General features: G+C 44.6%; 1 protein-coding gene across 3 annotated transcripts in view; it reads right to left on the bottom strand.

The window, feature by feature from the left end:
* The window catches only part of POC1A (POC1 centriolar protein A), a 120,743-nt gene that overhangs the window by 67,987 nt on the left and 34,584 nt on the right, over positions 1 to 18,172 (bottom strand). Inside the window, exon 1 of one of the 3 annotated variants that reach the window (XM_065933564.1) lies at positions 5,850 to 6,178. The exons of 1 other annotated variant lie outside the window; for it this stretch is intronic. In XM_065933564.1, the coding sequence (XP_065789636.1) occupies positions 5,850 to 5,867 (18 nt within the window). In that variant the 5' untranslated portion in view covers positions 5,868 to 6,178. Of the gene's footprint in view, positions 1 to 5,849; positions 6,179 to 18,172 lie in introns of those variants that run through there. One more of the 3 variants, XM_065933565.1, reaches the window with a different exon arrangement.

Raw genomic sequence — 18,172 nt, 5'->3', positions numbered from 1 at the left:
TGGGTGGATGAAATCAAGGGTATGTATGCACTTCCATTTACCACATTGGTAAATGTTGGTCTGCTTGACCAACACCCCCGCCACAAACTCTAAGTAATTATTTTATATTGTTTGTTAAGTTAATCATGTTCCCATATGGCTTGCAACTGTAATTATCATTTGTTTTTGTCGGGCTATTGATGGTGAAAACTCATAAACATCTTTCACTAATGTGATTATGTAATGATTACTCACGTAATACCATTGTATCATGACTGGTCAGCAGAAAAATAATAGAACTCTACCACCAAATTAGGATCTAATAGAAAAACCTGTAAAATCCAGATGCATATCAGAATTACTTTGAAATTTTTTGAAAAACACAAATGCTCAGGTAGCGCTTTTTCTCTCCAGAACTCCAGATGTTTCTAATGAGCAGTCATATTTAAAAATAACTGGATTATATGACCTTGTTTTGTCAGTTTTCACTCCAATTCCAAAGACAGGCAATGCCAAAGAATGTTCAAACTACCACACAATTGCACTCATCTCACATGCTAGCTAAGTAATGCTCCAAATTCTCCAAGACAGGCTTCAACAGTACATGAACCATGAATTTCCAGATGTTCAAGCTGCTTTTAGAAAAGGCAGAGGAACCAGAGATCAAATTGCCAACATCCACTGGATCATAGAAAAAGCAACAGAATCCCAGGAAAACATCTACTTCTACTTTATTGATTATGTGAAAGACTTTGACTGTGCAGATCACAGCAAACTGTGTTTCAAGAGATGGGAATACCAGACCACCTTACCTACATCCTGAGAAATCTGTATGCAGGTCAAGAAGGAACAGTTAGAACCGAACACGGAACAACAGACTGGTTCCAAACTGGGAAACAAGTATGTCAAGGCTGTGTACTGTCACCCTGATGATTTAACTGATATGCAGAGTACATCACGTGACATGTCAAACTTGATGAAGCACAAGCTGGAATCAAGACTGCAGGAAGAAACATCAATAACTTCAGATACACAGATGACACCAACCTTATGGCAGAAAGTGAAGAAGAACTAAAGAGCCTCTTGAAGAAAGTGAAAGAGGAAGTGAAAAAGCTGGCTTAAAACTCAACATTCAAAAAAACAAAAAAAATTTCCATCACTTCATGGCAAATAGATGGAAAAACAACAGAAACAATGACAGACTATTTTCTTGGGCTCCAAAATCACTGTAGGTGGTGACTGCAGCCATGAAATTAAAGGACACTTGCTCCTTCGAAGAAAACCTATGACCAACCTAGAGAGCATTTTAAAAAGCAGAGACATTACTTTGCTGACAAAAGTACGTCTAGTCAAAGCTATGGTTTTTCCAGTAGTCATGTATGGATGTGAGAGCTGGGCCATAAAAGAGGCTGAGCACTGAAGAATCGATGCTTTTGAACTGTGGTGTAGAGTCCCTTGGACTGCAATGAGATCGAACCAGTCAAGCCTAAAGGAAATCAGTCCTGAGTATTCATTGGAAGGACTGAATCTGAAGTTGAAACTCAAATACTTTGGTCACCTGATGCAAAGAAGTGACTCCTTAGAAAAGACCCTGATGGTGGGAAAGATTGAGGGCAGGAGGAAAAGTGGGTGACACGGGATGAGGTGGTTGGATGGCATCACCAACTCGATGGACATGAGTTTGAGCAAGCTCCGGGAGTTAGTGATGGACAGAGAAGCCTGGTGTGCTGCAGTCCATGGGGTCGCAAAGAGTCGGACACAACTGAACTGAACTATATGATGATCTATTATTTCTATCTGGTTTGTCTCACTTTTCTATTTCATATTCAGTGCTCCCATTTCATTCAGTTTATGTTCTCCAGTTTCTCCATCTCTCTTTTTTTTTAATGTTCTTTCTGAAGCCTTTATCAAGTACAGTGAAAATCTTTCGTATACATATATATAAATATATACAAATGCATAATATATATAGAAGAAAATTTATGAGTTTTTTCTAGTTTGTTTCACTTATTCTATTTCATATTCAGTGCTCCCATGTCATTTAGTTTATGTTTTCCAATTTCTTCAACTCTTTCATTTTTTGATGTTTTTCTCAAGCCTTTATCAAGTTATCAGGTGTAGTAGAAAAGCTCTTGTATACAAATAATAAATAATACACATATATGTTTTAGAAAACTTAGGAATTTTTGCCTAACTAAAAAATTTATGACATTTTGATTCCACTTGTTTGACTTAGTATGAAACGTAATGCAATGTATCTAATTTTTTAAAAAGATATGCAACAAGCAACAAAGGTTTATTGTATAGCACTCTACAGGGAATTATAATCAATATTTTGTAATAACATAATAAAAATAATTTCAAAAATAGTATGTGTATATGTATAACTGAATCACAAAAAAAATTCTATTTTTTGAAATTTAGTGATGTTTATCTTTTAGCCAGTTTTTTAAAATGTCCTATGTATGAGATACAAAATTTTAAATATATTTGTGTAGGATGTAAGATTAAGTAGGATGTAAGATTAAATTAATATAAATAGAAATTTATTATATTTAAATTATTAATGACATCATTCAAGATGCTATTTTTTCTGCCTTGATAAAATAGTATCAGAGAAATGTTAACATATCTCACAATGATTATATATATTTTTTCTTTTCCCTTTGTTTCTTCGATTTTTGCTTTATGTTTGCTTCTTGTTATTAGGTGTCTAATGGTTTATGATGACTATCTTGTTTGTGAATCATACCTTTCGTCATTAAAAATATTTATCCTTATTTCATTTAAAAATAAATTAATTTTTTAAAAAGATCCAGATAAATGGAAAGACATCACATGTCCATAGTTTGGATAACTTAATATTAAGGTGAAATACTCAAGTTGATCTAAAGAGAGTCAATAGACTCTCATAAATATCTCAGATGCCTTCTTTTTGTTTGGCAGAAATTCACAAGCTAATCCTAAAATGCATATAAAACATAAAACAGCCAGAATAGACAAAATATTATTTAAAAAAAAAAAAAAAAAGGACTTCTCTCATGATCCAGTGGTTAAGAATCTGCCTACCAAAGCAGGGACAGAGGTTCAACCCCTAGTCTGGTAAGATCCTACATCCTGCACAGCAACTAAGCCGATGCACAACTACTGAGCCCACGCACCTAGAGCAACAGGAGAAGCCACCGCAATGAGAAGCCTGTGCAACGCAACTAGAGAGGAGCCGGTGCTCACAGCAACTAGAGAAAGCTCAAGTGCAGCAATAAGACACAGCACAACCCAAAATACGTTAATCAGTTAAATTAATAAAATTTTTTAAATAAAAATAACGTATAAGAAAAGAAGGGTGTTTCCCTAGTGGTCAGTGGTTAAGAGTCCACCCTGCAATGTAGGCAACACAGGTTTGATCCCTGCTCCGGGAAGATCCCACACGCGGACAAGCAACTAAGCCCATGTGCCACAACTACTGATTCTGTACTCTAGAGCCCAGGAACCATAACTCCTGAGCCTACCTGCTGCAACTACTGAAGCTTGTGTGCCCTGGAGCCTGTGCTCCGCAACGAGAAGCCCAAGCACCGCCACAGAGTAGCCCCCAATCTCAGCAACTAAAGAAAGCCTGCATGCAACAATGAGGATCCAGCACAGACAAAAATAAATCTTTTAAAAAAAAGGAAAAACGCTCACTATAGAAAACAATCTGGTAGTTTCTTAAAAAGTTAAACATAGGACTTCCCTGGTGGTCCAGTGGTTGAGAATCTGACTACCAATGCAGGGGACATGGGTTTGACCCCTAGTCCAGTAAGATTCCAATGCCACAGAGCAAATAAGCCTGTGTGCTACAACCCCTGAGCCAGTGCTCTAGAGCCCTCAAGCCCCAACTACTGAGCACACGTGTGGCAACGAGTGAAGCCCACGCTGTGCTCAGCACCAAACTGAGAAGCCCTCATGAGGAAAGGAAGAATAGCTCTCGCTCACCGCAACTAAAGCCATGAACACCCGGCACAGCGATGAACACCCAGCACAGCCAAAGACAAAAATAAATAATTTTTTAAAAACTTAAACACAGAATTATCAAATGACCCAGCAACTGTAGGTTAATACCCCTAAGAATTGAAAGCATTCTCACACTTAAGCTTGTATAGAAACATTCACAGCAGTATTAATCATAATAGCACAAAGTGGAAAAACCTACTGTTCATCAACAGATAAATGGATAAACGACAGGTGGTACATCCATACAACAGGATATTTATTCAGTCACGAAATGGAAATATGTACAGCTTTGAAAACATTATGCTATAAGTGAAAGACACCAGAGGCCACATTTGGTCTGAGTCCATTTATATGAAGTGTCCAGAATAAAGACAGAAAATAGACTCGTGGCTGACAGGGACTGAAGGGGCCGAAGGGAGGGGATGCAGGGGGAGTGGGGAAGAAGGAGAGCAACTGCTTTAATGGGTACAGGTTTCTCTTTGGGGTAATCAAAATGTTCTGGAAACACAATAATGCTTACACAATACTGTGAGAGTACTAAAAGCCACTGAATTTTACACTTCAGAAGGGTGAATTTTATAGTATGTGAATAACATCTCATCCAAGTTATTATTTAAAAGACCCAAGGAGAGAAAACGGGAACTTTCAGCAACTCCCATCTCAAGAATCGGATCCCATACCCTCAATTCCACTGTGGACTAACTAGAAAAACCGAAGGTCCACCCTGAACAAGTCCCTGAGGCTTTACCATCAGCTCCACTCCACCCAGCATCATAGAAGTTGTAGCTTAGGAAGACACGGCGATAATATTCCAGAGACTTCTCCATCCAACAGCAATTCATGTTGGAGAGTTATACCCCAGCCACGCAAAAATCTCTCCCTACCCCAAATATCAGTAACCTCAAAGAAGCATTTTGGGGGGACCAGGGAGCCCAGCAAAACCTCCTCTTGGGGGAAAACCCGTCCTTGGTGCAGAGCAAGGACTCCAAAGAGTTGTAACCAGAACAAAGGTTCCCGTCCCCCTTGCCCCGCTCCACCCCCAACACACCTGCCTTTCGACCTAGAGAGGGAACGACAGCTGGGGGAGGGCGGGGAACGGGGCAGAAACGGCTCCACCTGAGTTTCTTAGAAAGAACACGGGTAAAACACTACCCCCTCGAGGGCACGGTCAGATTTGCCCCGAGCCAGCGGACCCCTGAAATCTCCCAGCACCCTCTCTTCCAATGCCACAGGCTTGCTGGTTTCTCATTTCCCCCAAAAAAGGTTTATATATTGGGGGGGTGGGGGGGGAGAGACACCATTAAGGGTCAAAAGGCCTGCTTCCCAGGCTGCTTCCCAGGCTGCGCCCTCGGCTCACGTGCCCAGACACCTAAGAAAGCCAACAAGCCACCACTCAGCGTCACTGACTTTCACAAGCCAGCCAGAGAGTATCTGGCAGGCCTCTGGAAGGAACTGGGGCTGAGAGAGGGCAGCCTGTCACACTGACGCAGGCGTCCCGGGGGGCCGAGCTGTTCCCACACAGGGAATAGGTACACTCTCAACAAGCCCCCCATTCAGCCACCCACTGCTCAGGGAAACGGAGAATGAAACTAGAGAGGCCCGGCACTGACCCCAAGTCACACCTCCAGTCAGGCCGTACTAGTGTCTGCCCAGCTAGGAAGCAAAACCCGAGGGCAGAGTCTACTGGTTTGTTAGCCCCGGCAGCGCGAACAGGGCCTGGCTCGCAAAAGGCGTTCACCAGGTGGCCGAACTCAGCACCGCCTGCACCGACCGAAACCTAGGGCCAGAGAGGACCGGCTCGGAAGCCCGCGTCCGGCTAGGCGCCCACTGTCCCCGCGGAGAGACTAAAGCCCCGGCGGCCGCCGCTGACAGAAACTTACCGGGCAGGGCGCGGTCATGGCGGGGCCGGGGGCGCCCAAGGCGCCTGAGGAGCGTGAAGGAGCGGCGGCTGCCGTTGCGGCGCGTTCAGTTTCCGCGCCCCCAACCGCCGCCAATAGCAACGCGGGTCTCTTCACCTCGCCCCGCCCACCGCGGTTAAAGGAGACGCGGCTCCTCAGGCTTTTGCCCGTCGACCCGAAGGAAAGCTGTAAGGCCGGGTCCACTGTCTCTGCGTCTAGCGCCACCTGGCCAGGCAACCTACGGACGGCGCCGCCAAATGCCTCTGTCCACCGTCACACATTTCCCCTGAGAAATTAAAAATTTCAGGAATAAAGTGTTCCCCCACCGACCCGTAGCCAGGCTAAAAAGACCATGAACAGAGCCTTGTGGGATTGCAGTTCCTAGACGGACCTCATCCTTGTGTCTGGAGGGTACCAGGACTACATTTCCCAAAATGTCACGAGGGTGGGGCCGGGATTAACCACCCAAAGCCAACGCTTTAAGGATCCCGGAAGTAGAGGGTGTGGCTTGATATGCTTGTGTTCTCTAAAAGCGCCCGCGAGGCCGGCTTTTTTCTCAGTACCCCATTCAGAGCCAATTATTCGCCCTTCAGGAATTCTTTAAGTGGTTCGCTCCTCCGAACGCGCTTAAAACAAGTGTCTGTTTAAAAGAACACTAGTCGCTCGGAATCACATCCGTGGAGTCGAAAGTCCTGGGATATATTCTCAGTTCTTGCCCTGATTCGCTGTGTGACCTCGGGGAAAAAGGAACCCTGCTCTGTGGACCTCAGTTTCCCAGTTTGTGATATGAGAGGGTGTTTCGCAGCCTGGCCTTCTCAGGACCCTCAGCGCTGAGTACCCGATGTAAATTACAATACCAGTTTAAAAAGAGGAAACAATGGAGGGACCTGTCCACCAGAGGCCGTCCTTGCTCACTTTCTGCTGTCCTTAGACGCGCGCCCCCACCCCCACCCCCACCCCAAGCTGGGCCTAATCTAGACTGGACATTTTTCAAGATTTGTGAATCTTCCATCACCTCTCTGGTGAAGTATGGATTGTCCATATTTAAAATGAAGCAGGGCAAAGGCTAACAAAGTTTTGTCAAGAGAACATACTGGTCATAGCAAACACTCTCCTCCCACAACAGGAAAGGACTCTACACATGGACATCACCAGATGATCAATACTGAAATCAGATTGACTATATTCTTTGCAGCCAAAGATGGAGAAGCTCTATATAGTCAGAAAAAAAAAAAAAAAAGACCGCGAGCTGACTGTAACTCAGATCATGAACTCCATATTGCAAAATTCGGATTTAAATAGAAGAAAGCAGGGAAAATCACTAGGCCATTCAGGTATGACCTAAATCAAATCCCTTATGATTATACAGTGGAAGTGATAAATATATTCAAGGGATTAGATCTGATAGAGTGCCAGAACAAATATGGATGGAGGTTCATGACACTGTACAGGAGGTGGTGATCAAAACCAACCCCAAGAAAAAGAAATGCAAAAAGGCAAAACAGCTGAGAAAAGAAGAGAAGCTAAAGGCAAAGGAGAAAAGGAAAGATATACCCATCTGAATGCAGAGTTCCAAAGAATAGCAAGAAAGCCTTATGTGAGCAATGCAAAGAAATAAAGGAAAACAATAGAATAGGAAAGACTAGAGATCTCGTCAAAGAAAACTAGAGATACCCCAGGGAACATTTCATGCAAAGATGGGCATAATAAAGGAGAGAAGTGGTATGGACCTAACAGAAGCAGAAGAGATTAAGATGAGGTGGCAAGAATAACACAGAACTATACAAAAAAGATCTTCATGACCCAGATAACCACGATGGTGTGATCACTCACCTCGAGCCAGACATCCTGGAGTGTGAAGTCAAGTGGGCCTTAGGAAGCATAGCACTATGAACAAAGCTAGTGGAGGTGAGGGAATTCCAGCTGAGCTATTTCAAATCCTAAAAGATGATGCTGTGAAAGTGCTGTACTCAATATGCCAGCAAATTTGGAAAACTCAGCAGTGGCCACAGGGCTGGAAAAGATCAGTTTTCGTTCCAATCCCAAATAAGGGTAATGCCAAAGAATGTTCAAACTGCTGCACAATTGTACCCATTTCACATGCTAGAAGGTAATGCTCAAAATCCTTCAAGCTAGGTTTCAACAATACGTGAACCAAGAACTTCCAGATGTACCTGATGGATTTAGAAAAGGCAGAGAAACCAGAGATCAAATTGCCAACATTCACTGGATTATAGAAAGAGCCAGGGAATTCCACAAAAACAACTTCTGCTTCATTGACTTCATTAAAGCCTTTGACTGTGTGGATCCACCAAACTGTGAAAAATTCTTCAAGAGATGGGAATACCAGACCACCTTACCTGCCTCCTGAGAAACCTATATACAGGTCAAGAAGCAACAGTCAGAAACAGACATGGAACAACAGACTGGTTCCAAATTGGGAAAGGAGTATGACAAGGCTGTATATTGTCACCCTGCTTATTTAACTCGTATGCAGAGTATATCATGCAAAATGACGGGCTGGATGAAGCACAAGCTGGAATCAAGATTGCAGGGAGAAATATCAATGACCTCAGATGTGCAGATGACACCACCCTAATGGCAGAAAGCAAAGGGGAACTAAAGACTCTCTTGAAGAAGGTGAAACAGAAGAGCGAAAAAGTTGGCTTAAAACTCAACACTGAAGAAACTAAGATCATAGCATCTGGTCCTATCACTTCATGGCAAATAGATGGGTAAAAAATGCAAACAGTGACAGACTTTATTTTCTTGGGCTCCAAAATCACTGCAGATGGTGACTGCAGCCATGAAATTAAAAGACACCTGCTCCTTGGAAAAAAAGCAATGACAAACCTAGACAGTGTATTAAAAAGCATCACTTCATATAGTGATATGCTTATATAGAGACATCACTTCATATAGTCAAAGCTATGGTTTTTCTAGTAGTAATGTATGGAGGATGTGAGAGTTGGACCACAAAGAATACTAAGCACTGAAGAAATGATGCTTTTGAACTGTGCTGCTGGAGAATTCTTGAGAGTCCCTTGGACAGCAAGGAGATCAAACCAGTCAATCCTAAAGGAAATCAACCCTGAATACTCATTGGAAGGACGAATACTGAAGCTGAAGCTCCAATAGTTTGGCCACCTGACATGAAGAGCTGACTCACTGGAAAAGACCCTGATTTTGGGAAAGACTGAAGGCAGGAGGAGAAGGGGATGACAGAAGATGAGATGGTTCTATGGCATCAACGATGCCATCCAATGGACATGAGTTTGAGCAAACTCCAGGAGATTGTGAAGGACAGGGAAGCCTGGCGTGCTGCATTCCATGGGGTCATAAAGAGTCTCAGACATGACTGAAAAAAATGAACATAAACAAAACATAAACACTGATTAAGGTTTGGCCAGGCCCTGAGGTTTCTCATGATATCTAAATATCTAAGATGGTGTGTGCCTGGACCTGCATACCAGAGCCCACTGCAGTGAACTCAAAGATTGACAGTGGGTCGGGGAAGGGGGCAGCAGGGGGAGTTGGCATGTGGAGGAGTGAGTCTCTTCTTTGGACTTGGAAGGTCTGGAGCCAAACACAAGAAATAGATACATTTTAACTCTAAGAAGGAAATGGCAACCCACTCCACTACTCTTGCCTGGAGAATCCCATGGACAGAGGAGCCTGGCAGGTTACAATTCTTGGGGTTGCAAAGAGTCAGCAGGACTGAGCAACTTCACTTTTCACTTTCAATTTTTTTAACCCTAACTTCACTGTGATTTGGCTTAAAATTGGTTCCTGTATGTTAGAAGGGGGTTCCTATGTTAGAAATGTTCAGGCTCACTTAAGTTATACACTACTAAATTCTCCTTAAAACATGTATAGTATCACTTACACACATCCCAAAATTGTTCAGTGCTGTCCAAATGACAGTTTTCAAGCTTTTCCATCAACACCTGCATCTTACTCAGCTATTCTCTTGCCTACTGGCCAAATACTTACAATGAAAACACTAAGGAGGAAAAAAATACAGAAAACTGTATCTATTACACATACAGGTTCATTCATTCTTGTTGCTGGGTGGTGGTTTTGGTTTTGTCAGTTGTAGTTAGAGAATACCTCTGGTCTACAAGAGTTCATAATGTACAAAACTGCATTTATAAAATCCTTCGGGAAAATGATTTTTAAATGTGACACTTGCTCAAAGTGAGAGGCAGTGGAAGATTTTACTCATCCTCGCTGGTCTTTCCAGCTCCCACTGTCTGCGATTCTTATACCTCAGGGAGGAGGAACTGAGGATGCCCCACTACTCTTGCTCATTTACTCACCATAAAAATGCAGAGGTCAACTCTGACAAAACCACACAGACAACCTAGGATCCACCACAAGCACACTCTCCATAAACCAAGATTGGCGCCTCCACGCCCCATGTTCTGGTGGAGCAGACTGAACCCCATTTCTGACTGGAAACTCCATGGGAGCAGGGGATGCTCAGTGTTGGAAGAGTTTTAATGTTGTTGGGGGGATCTCCATGTTGAGGAGGCTCAGAGAGACCTTCTTTTCCAAGCCTCCCTATGGCAGACATGTCTCTGTCCTGGTACACAGCCCACACACAGGGCCCCTGTAAGGGGGAGCCTTTCACCCTGTCATCACTCCCAGACCCCCTGCCACAAGGGACATGTGGCCCTCCTAAGGTTGGGGTGAACCAACCTAAGAGACTGCTCATAGATGGTGCTCTGGTAGCAGGTCTCCCTGTTGTGGGAGTGACCCCTGCAGGATGACCCTCCCTAGGAAGACCCATTGCAATTCTGGGCCTCAGGGGAACCCACTGTGAAACTGGCATCCTCCTGCAGGTCAGCCTTCTTATAGGGGAGGCCCACCCCAAAATGGGGAGAGGTTCCATGGAGTCCCCAGCCTTCAACCTCGCCTAGCTCTGCTCCACCATCTAGCAGCAGTGGCCACTCTGGGTATGCACACAGCTTCAGCCTGCCCTTGCGTGTTGCAAACAGTGGGTAGCATGACTAGAGTCGCCACGACAATTCCTGGGATGATAAGGTCAGTGCACCCAGGGGACTCTGGGGCCAGTTTTTAGAAAGACACAGAGCTGGCCAGTAGCCACATTCCTCACCATCCACTCAAGCCAGACAGGGATGCCTCTGAGTACTTCTACCCACACCCCATAGGCATGACAAACATGAAGCATGACCTCTATCCCACAGCCTCAAGAAACCCCATGAGAGATGCTGGACCTCCATTTCACATTGTCCAGGGAGAGGGGAACTGGCCAGGCAGCCCAACTATGTGGAGAGGGAATTCCACAAAACTGAGCCCCAATCCCCAACCCTGGCTCTGCACACGTGAGCTGGGAGAGGGATGCAGGCATTCACAAAATGTATAAATTCAATTTGAACCATTTCCACTGGAGAAAACTTTCCAGTAGACAATTTGAACAGGGCTTCAGAGCAGTGGTTCTCAGCCCTGGCTGCTGTTCAGAACCTCTGCAGGTGGGGCCAGGCACTGGTGTTTCTTAAAAGCTCTCCAGGTGAGTCTAGTGTGCAGCCACAGCTGAGAACTTACTCTCGAGATGAGTGGAACTGAGAGATCTTTCTGTGATGATGAAAATGTTCTGTATGCACACTGTCCCATGAGCTAGCGCTGGTCACGCGTGACTGTCAAACACTTGAAATGTGGCTACTGTGCCTAAGCAATGGGATTTTAAATTTTGTTCAATTTTAATGAATTTAAATGTAAACAGCCATATGTGGCCAGTGGCTACAATACTGGACTGCACAGCCCTAAAAATAGGGACTGGCTCTGTGGCCCTGGGCAAGTCACAGAGCCTCTTAGACTTTGGTCTCCTGGTGAGGCCGGGGGGAGGGGCACAGTGTCCAGAGCAATTCACTGCCCCCATGTCCCCCTGCCCAGTCGAGGAGGGCTTGGAGTGCTCAGTTGCCCAGTCAGTCCAACTCATTGCAACCTCAAGTACTTTAGCCAGCCAGGCTCCTCTGTTCGTGGAATTTTCCAGGCAAGAATACTGCAGTGGGTTGCCATTTTCTACTTCAGGGGATCTTCCCAACCCAGGGATCAGACCTGCATCTCGCGTCTCCTGCATTGGTAGGCAGGTTCTTTACCACTAGCACCACCTCAGAAGGCTGACGTTTGGAGACACTGACCCAAACCCAGGGGACTTGGGCAAGATGGAAGGATGCCAGGTCACAGCTCCTCGGGTCCCTTCACAGATCTTTGCTGGCTGCCCCCAGAGCACCTGGGGTGGGAACACAGGGCTAGATACCCAAAAAATTAGGATAATCACAGCCCTGAATTGTGGTCGAAAAATTGATGCTTTTGAACTATGGTGTTGGAGAAGACTCTTGAGAGTCTGTTGGACTGCAAGGAGATCCAACAAGTCCATCCTAAAGGAGATCAGTCTTGGGTGTTCATTGGAATGATGCTGCAGCTGAAACTCCAGTACTTTGGCCACCTCATGCGAAGAGTTGACTCATTGGAAAAGACCCTGATGCTGGGAAAGATTGAGATCAGGAGGAGAAGGGGACGACAGAGGATGAGATGGTTGGATGGCATCACCGACTTGATGGACATGGGTTTGAGTAGACTCTGGGAATTGGTGATGGACAGGGAGGCCTGGTATGCTGCGACTCATGGGGTTGCAAAGAGTCGGACAAGATTGAGCGACTGAACTGAACTGAACTGAACTGATAGCACCAGCAATAAAATAACTGACAATTTTCATTTACCAAGGAGTACAGCAAAAGTAAGACTGGGAGCTGACTGTGGCTCAGATCATGAACTCCTTATGGCAAAATTCAGACTTAAACTGAAGAAAGTAGGGAAAACCACTAGACCATTCAGGTATGACCTAAATCAAATCCCTTACAATTACACAGTAGAAGTGACAGACAAATAGATTCGAGGGCTTAGATCTGATAGAGTACCGGAAGAACTCTGGACGGAGGTTTGTGATATTGTATAGGAGGCAGTGACCAAGACCATTCCCAAGAAAAAGAAATACAAAAAGACAAAATGGTTGTCTGAGGAGGCCTTACAAATAGCTGAGAAAAGAAGAGAAGCTAAAGGCAAAAGAAAAAAGGAAAGATATACCCATTTGAATTCAGAGTGCCAAAGAATAGCAAGGAAAGATAAGAAAGCCTTCTTATGTGAACAATGCAAAGAAATAGAGGAAAACAATAGAATAGGAAAGACTAGAGATCTCTTCTGGAGAAGGGAATGGCAACCCACTCCAGTGTTCTTGCCTGGAGAATCCCAGGGATGGGGGAGTCTGTTGGGCTGCCATTTATGGGGTCGCATAGAGTCGGACACGACTGAAGCGACTTAGCAGCAGCAGCAGCAGCAGCAGTAGAAATCTCTTCAAAGAAAATTAGAGCTACCAAGGGAACATTTCATGCAAAGATGGGCACAATAAAGGACAGAAGTGGTATGGACCTAACAGAAGCAGAAGATATTAAGAGGTGGCAAGAATTCACAGAAGAACTATACAAAAAAGATCTTCACAACCCAGATAATCACAATGATGTGATCACCCATTTAGAGCCAGACATCCTGGAATGTGAAGTCCAGTGGGCCTTAGGAAGCATCACTATGAACAAAGCTAGTGGAGGTGATGGAATTCCAGTTGAGCTATTTCAAATCCTAAAAGATGATGCTGTGAAAGTGCTGCACTCAATATGCCAGCAAATTTGGAAAACTCAGCAGTGGCCACAGGACTGGAAAAGGTCAGTTTTTGCCAAGGTCCAACCCCGGCAGGACCAGGAATACCCAAGGGATGAGTGGCGTCGGCGAAGAAGAAGACAGCCACATACACACAGAAGGTTGCGTAGAAGAGGTAGCTGCTTTTTGTTTTTAATTTTTAGGATAGCTCAGTTTTTATAGAATGAACGTTACCTCCCCCTTAAGTCACCATATATCACATCAGATATTGTTTTGTGCTTCTGTCAATATTTTTTCCCCATGTTTTTCCCTTATGCATTCATCTGGAACTTTTCCGATGACAGAGTTTTTTCTTAAATGTCCTGCACATAGTCTTCTTGCCTCAATGGCCTAACATTTTCACTCTAAAAAAACAATGTTCCATAGATTCCAGATATGGTATGAATTCTTTGGGCAATAAACAATACATGGGAAGGGTCACAGTAACATGTTTGACATTTCTGAGAATAGTACCATGAGAAAACCCTGATATTTTTCTTTACCTGAAACCACAAAATCTCAAATTACAATGATTAACTATTAAACAGCAAAACCACCTTTAAAGCAGCAAAACACCTCTATTAATAGTGAGATAATGGCAGTGAAGCTGGTTAATAGAAATCTTCTATTGAAATCCTATGTACCCCATTTTCTAATTCTACAAAATTACCCATAATCTTCCATGTTGTTTACAGAAAGGGAAACAATGAACAAATAGCAGCAAGGAAATAGCAATAGTGAAAACCCTCTCAACCAAGGAGCAAGTAAACTGAAGCAGTATATCTACTTCTAAATCTAAATGTCTCTACTCTTTTCTATTCTAGAACATTATAATTTAAAAAATTTAATTTAAAAAGCAAGCAGCCAAACTATACCTGTGGCCTTTTCTTTTCTGAGTTGATGTTTATGGTTGTGTCCCGAGCCAGAGCAATCATGAGCATTTCCAAAAAGGCTTGGACTTTTCCAGGGAGGCCTTATTACTACATATTATATTTCCAAAAATTAATAGAAAGCCCAACAGCAGTGAGACAGAAGAAGCAAAGGGACATACCAGGCCCCTGGGACAACCTCGAGGGGAAGAGGTGCCTTGCAGGTTCCTCTCTTGTCCCGTGATCTTGTCACGGCCCGGGCACATCCTGGCAGCTCCCGACAAGTTTTCATTCCAATCCCAAAGAAGAATGTTCAAACTACCACACAATTGCACTCATCTCACACACTAGCTAAGTAATGCTCAAAATTCTCCAAGCCAGGCTTCAATAGTACATGAACCGTGAACTTCCAGATGTTCAAGCTGGATTTAGAAAAGGCAGAGGAACCAGAGAAAAATTGCCAACATCCACTGGATCATCAAAAAAGCAAGAATTCAAAAAAATCATCTATTTCTGCTTTATTGATTACATGAAAGCCTTTGACTGTGTAAATCACAATAAACTGTGGAAAATTCTTCAAGAGATGGGAATACCAGAAATACTACTGAGAAATCTGTATGCAGGTCAAGAAGGAACAGTTAGAACTGGATATGGAACAACAGACTGGTTCCAAATCGGGAAAGGAGTATGTCAAGCTGTATATTGTCACTCCACTTATTTAACTTATACGCAGAGTACATCATGTGAAATGCCAGGCTGGATGAAGCACAAGCTGGAATCAAGATTGCAGGGGAAAATATCAATAACCTCAGATACACAGATGACACCACCCTTATGGCAGAAAGTGAAGAACTAAAGAGCCTCTTGATGATAATGAAAGAGGAGAGTGAAAAAGTTGGCTTAAAACTCAGCATTCAAAAAACAAAGATCATGGCATCCAGTCCCATAACTTCATGGCAAATAGATGGGAAAACAATGGAAACAGTGACAGATTTTATTTTCTTGGGCTCCAAAATCATTGCAGATGGTGACTGCAGCCGTGTAATTAAGACGCTTGCCCATTCAAAGAAACGCTACGACCACGCCAGACAGCATTTTAAAAAGCAGAGACATTACTTTGCTGACAAAGGTCTGCCTAGTCAGAGCTGTGGTTTTTCCAGTAGTCATGTATGGATGGGAGAGTTGGACCGTAAAGAAAGCTGAGTGCCAAAGAGTTGATGCTTTTGAACTGTGGTATTGGAGAAGACTCTTGAGAGTCTCTTGAACTGCAGGGAGATCCAACCAGTCAATCCTAAAGGAAGTCAGTCCTGAATATCCATTGGAAGAACTGATGCTGAAGCTGAAATTCCAATACTTTGGACATCTGATGTGAAGAACTGAGTCCTTGGAAAAGACCCTGATGCTAGGAAAGACTGAAGGCAGGAGGAGAATGGGACGACAGAGGATGAGATGGTTGGATGGCATCACCGACTCAATGCACATGAGTCTGAGCAAGCTCTGGGAGTTGGTAATGGAGAGGGAAGCCTGGTATGCTGCAGTCCATGGGGTAGCAAAGAGTCGAACATGACTGAGACCAAACTGAACTGAAGGAGTACAGCAAGATCCATGTGAAGTTTTAACTACAAGCCCAGGAGCAGTACAGTATTTATACTCATTTTACTGATGGGAAAAATGAGGCACAGAGTTAGTATCAGTATGTAGACAACCAGGATTTGAACCCACGTCTGTCTGCACAGCCTGGACCCTTAATCCTAATGTGTACAGGAAGAAGAATAAAAACCCTTAAATAGTTCAGGCCCTGGTGGAAAGAAAAGGGGGCCTTAGGATTTCACCCCCAACAGAGATGGGGACTGAAACTGTCCCAAGATGTCCAATCCCACACTACAAAGTCCTTTGTTCTCTCATATTTTATCTTAAACCATGAATTTTAGCAAATACTCCTTTCTAATATATTTTAAATATCAAATTAGTGTTTTAATGATTGACCAGTTAACTCCAAGTCACACTGATATTCAGAAATATACCTGTTTAAAAAAGAAAAAAAAGAAAGAAATATACCTGTTTACCCTGTGGTTTCACGACCATCACCATCCCCCCTCAGTTTGACAAGCAGGGCTATAGAACAGTCACTCAGCTGGTCATTCAACAGAGTGAGATTGCCAAGGCCAGGCCTACATGGGGTTTTCCAGAATCTAGGGTGCAGCTGGTTTAAATGCCATTTCCCAGACCAGCCACAGAGCTGGATGGAGCTGGGAGCCCATATTTATAATAAACCCTCTGGTGATTCTTTTATTTATTTATTTTTTTTGGCCACACCCATGAGCATGTGGGATCTTAGTTCTCTGACTGGAGATCAAACCCATGCCCCATGCATTGGAAGTATGGAGTCTTAACCACAGAACTGCCAGGGAAGTCCCCTCCTCTGGTGATTCTGATGTAGTGGTCCGGGGAACTGATAAACTCTGGGCACCAGGAGGGCCTGGACAGCCTGCCCCTGCCTTTGAGGAGCCACTTCCGCTGGCCCCACCCCAGTCATCCCTCATGCCTCCATACCTCTCACTCCTCATATGCTAGAGTTTTCTCATCTATCTCCCCCTAAGCTAGACTCCGTGAGAGCAAGGACCACACCCTGCTAATCACAGGAGGGTCCTGGGCACTCAGCCCTGGCTTGGCACAGGGAATAGTCGCCAAAATTTTTGGATAATTCACTCCCTGGAAACACTGGACCTGAGGAACCCTAGGAAATCCCTCCCAAGGGTCCCTATGATGCTGGGGCTCAGAAAAGGGCTTGCTATATTGGCGGGAGCAGATAGTTCTAGTCCACAAGCATCTGTGGAATGCCAGCTGCATGCCCCACTCTGTTCCGTGGTCCCTGGGCATTATGGAGGGTCAGGTATATAGCTGACCCTGCACCCCCTCAATGGACATGAGTTTGGGTAAACTCTGGGAGTTGGTGATGGACAGGGAGGCTTGGCATGCTGCGGTTCATGGGGTCGCAAAGAGACAGACACAACTGAGCAACTGAACTGAACTGCACCCCCTCAGTGGGGGTGCTAGATGAACTCGCCTCTGCTCCAGGGGAATCAGACAGGGAAAGGGTTCCCAAGCAGGCTGAGCCCTCTGAGTGTCCTTTTAGGGGTGCTTGCCCAGCACTGAGGGGGCCCCTCTGTTGGCAGGATGGGGAGAAGGCTTCCAGGAAGAGGCATGGGTGGGGATTTGAAGGCCAAGCAGAATGAGGATCTACGTGCTTCTAGATGGAGGGTCCTGTCAGTTCATCCAGGCCCCTCTCGAGAGCATATGGAATGGATGAAGGTGTGTGACTGCGTGTGCACCCCCCTGTACCTCTGAGTCCTTGGATGTGATTGTCTGTCTGCTGCACTTGCCTCCATGCTTACGGGAGACCTTTGACGTGTGTACCTGCACCTGTATATCTTGGTTTGGGTTCTTCCAGAAGCTGAGAAAGGATTCAAGGCTAATTTGTGTGTTTGGGAGCACACCAGTAGGGAGTGTGAGTGTGAGACAGAGGAGGGGGAGCCATGAAGGGTATTATTAAGCAAATTACCACCTTGGGCAACCAGAGTCTGATGTCCCTAGAGAGCCCAGACCCCGTTACAGGACATTCCTCAGAGTCACCTCACCTCGGGTGAGGGCCTATCCACCCACACTCAGCCTGGCACCTTCAGGCCTAGGGGTTTCTGGGACACAGAAAGCCTTCAGCAG

The sequence above is a fragment of the Muntiacus reevesi genome, chromosome 4, assembly GCF_963930625.1.
Source record: "Muntiacus reevesi chromosome 4, mMunRee1.1, whole genome shotgun sequence".
NCBI classification, from domain to species: Eukaryota; Metazoa; Chordata; class Mammalia; order Artiodactyla; family Cervidae; genus Muntiacus; species Muntiacus reevesi.
The sequence above is the reverse complement of the archived record's forward strand: the minus strand, read 5'-3'. Positions and strand labels throughout refer to the sequence as shown.